The sequence below is a fragment of the Myotis davidii genome, unplaced genomic scaffold (genome assembly GCF_000327345.1).
Source record: "Myotis davidii unplaced genomic scaffold, ASM32734v1 scaffold566, whole genome shotgun sequence".
Lineage (NCBI taxonomy): Eukaryota > Metazoa > Chordata > Mammalia > Chiroptera > Vespertilionidae > Myotis > Myotis davidii.
This window is the reverse complement of record NW_006296617.1, coordinates 503,233-504,824: the sequence shown is the minus strand read 5'-3', so window position 1 is coordinate 504,824 and position 1,592 is coordinate 503,233. Positions and strand designations below refer to the sequence as shown.

General features: G+C 61.0%; 1 protein-coding gene across 1 annotated transcript in view; it reads left to right on the top strand.

Annotated features, from left to right (window-relative positions):
- The first annotated feature begins 344 nt into the window (after positions 1 to 344).
- Positions 345 to 1,592, top strand: part of AP2S1 (adaptor related protein complex 2 sigma 1 subunit) — an 11,488-nt gene continuing 10,240 nt past the window's right edge. Inside the window, exon 1 of the mRNA XM_006772025.2 lies at positions 345 to 547. Coding sequence (XP_006772088.1) covers positions 545 to 547 — 3 coding nt within the window. The 5' untranslated portion in view covers positions 345 to 544. The remainder of the gene's footprint in view (positions 548 to 1,592) is intronic.

The window sequence follows — 1,592 nt, the reverse complement described above, 5'->3', positions numbered from 1 at the left end:
ATGTGCCCGCAACCAAGGTACATGCCCTTGATCGGAATCGAACCTGGGACCCTTGAGTCCGCAGGCTGACGCTCTATCCACTGAGCCAAACCGGTTGGGGCCAAACGCCGGTTCTTATTTAAAACTACTATTCCCAGCATGCCCATCTCGCCTTGGAGGAGGGGCCATGAGAACTACTTTTCCCAGAATGCAACGCTCAGCTTGCTCGCCGCCGAGGGTTTCGGTAATTGTAGTCCTCCGAAGACACAACTCCTAGCATGCATGAGGAAACGGGGAGAGGGAAACGGGGAGAGGAAAACGGACAGAGGAAAACGGACAAATTCTCAGGATGTTGGGAAGAAGGACCGCCTCTTTTCCCCACCTTGCCACCCTGACGCGCAAACCCATTCTTGTGACTACAATTCCCAGCGGGCTGTGCGCTAGAGGGCGAGCGGATTCTTCTGCCGGAAGTCCGCTCTAGCCCTGGATCCCCCAACACCTTGCAGAGCGGGAGCCGCCCAGTCGCCGCGGGACCGGGGCAGCTGGGGTCCGCACGGGGGTCGCCATGGTAACTGGGGCGCGCTCGCGTTGGGGACGGGAGGAGGGTGGGCCCACGTGCAGATTGGAGGCTGGGTCGGGCACTGACAAGCCCCCCCCGCTGCGGTGCGTTGGTCTGGGCCGGGCGCGAGCTCTCGGGATTGGGGCCGATCAAAGGCCGGGAAGCGGAGATCTGAGCGCTGATTCTGGGCATAGGGGTACACCGGGGGCCTGGAGGCTACGGGTCGTTGGAGATAAGGTGCCAAGGGGAGAGGGCTGTAGAGTGGGAGACATTGGAGATGATTGGGGGTTCTGAAACTGGGAGGCAATTGCCGAGGCAGTGTCTCGAGGGTAGAAAGAAGGAATCGGAGGCAGGGAGGGGGCGTCCCAAGAGGAGGGCCCTCTGGGAGCGTGGCTGGAGCGTAGGAGAAGGAGAGAGACATCGGGATGAAAGAGAAAGGGTCTCCGGAGGCAGGAAGCTGGCTTTGGAGGCGGAAGGGGTGCTGAAACGGGCGGGATGCTGTTGGTGGGAGACCGCGACGTGGAGGCGGGAAGTGGACCCCTGTAGGGAATGGGCCTTTGGAGTCCGGGAAAGCGTGCTGCGGAGGGGAAGAAGGCTTGGCGGAAGGGAATGGATACTAGACATGAAATGGGGTGCAATGTGACAGGTCTTCCCACCGGGGAGGTGAGTGGCGGGGGGGTCGGGGGGAGGTCGGAGTAGGCACGGAAGTGAGAGATTGGGCTTTTGGAGCAAGGACTGGGTATGGGATTTGGCACCTGACCCCCGGGCTGGGGCTTTTGGATCGTAAGAAAGGATTCTTTGGAAAACAGATGAAGGGTGGTGGGTGTCCGAACAGCTCCCCCCCTCAACTCTGTAGGTTTGCTTCTAGCTCTCCTTCCTGGAGGCCCCGAGTGTCTCCGCCTCTAGAGGTCCACCCCCACGCAGGCGCCTTCCCTTCCGGCCCCTGACCCCTGCCCTGCTCGGAAGTGGTTTTCCCTGGCTCAGCAGAAGGGGTTCTTGGAAGGAGGTAGTAATAGCCTGTCCCAGCCAGCTGGATTGCTGGGGGGAAGTGGAT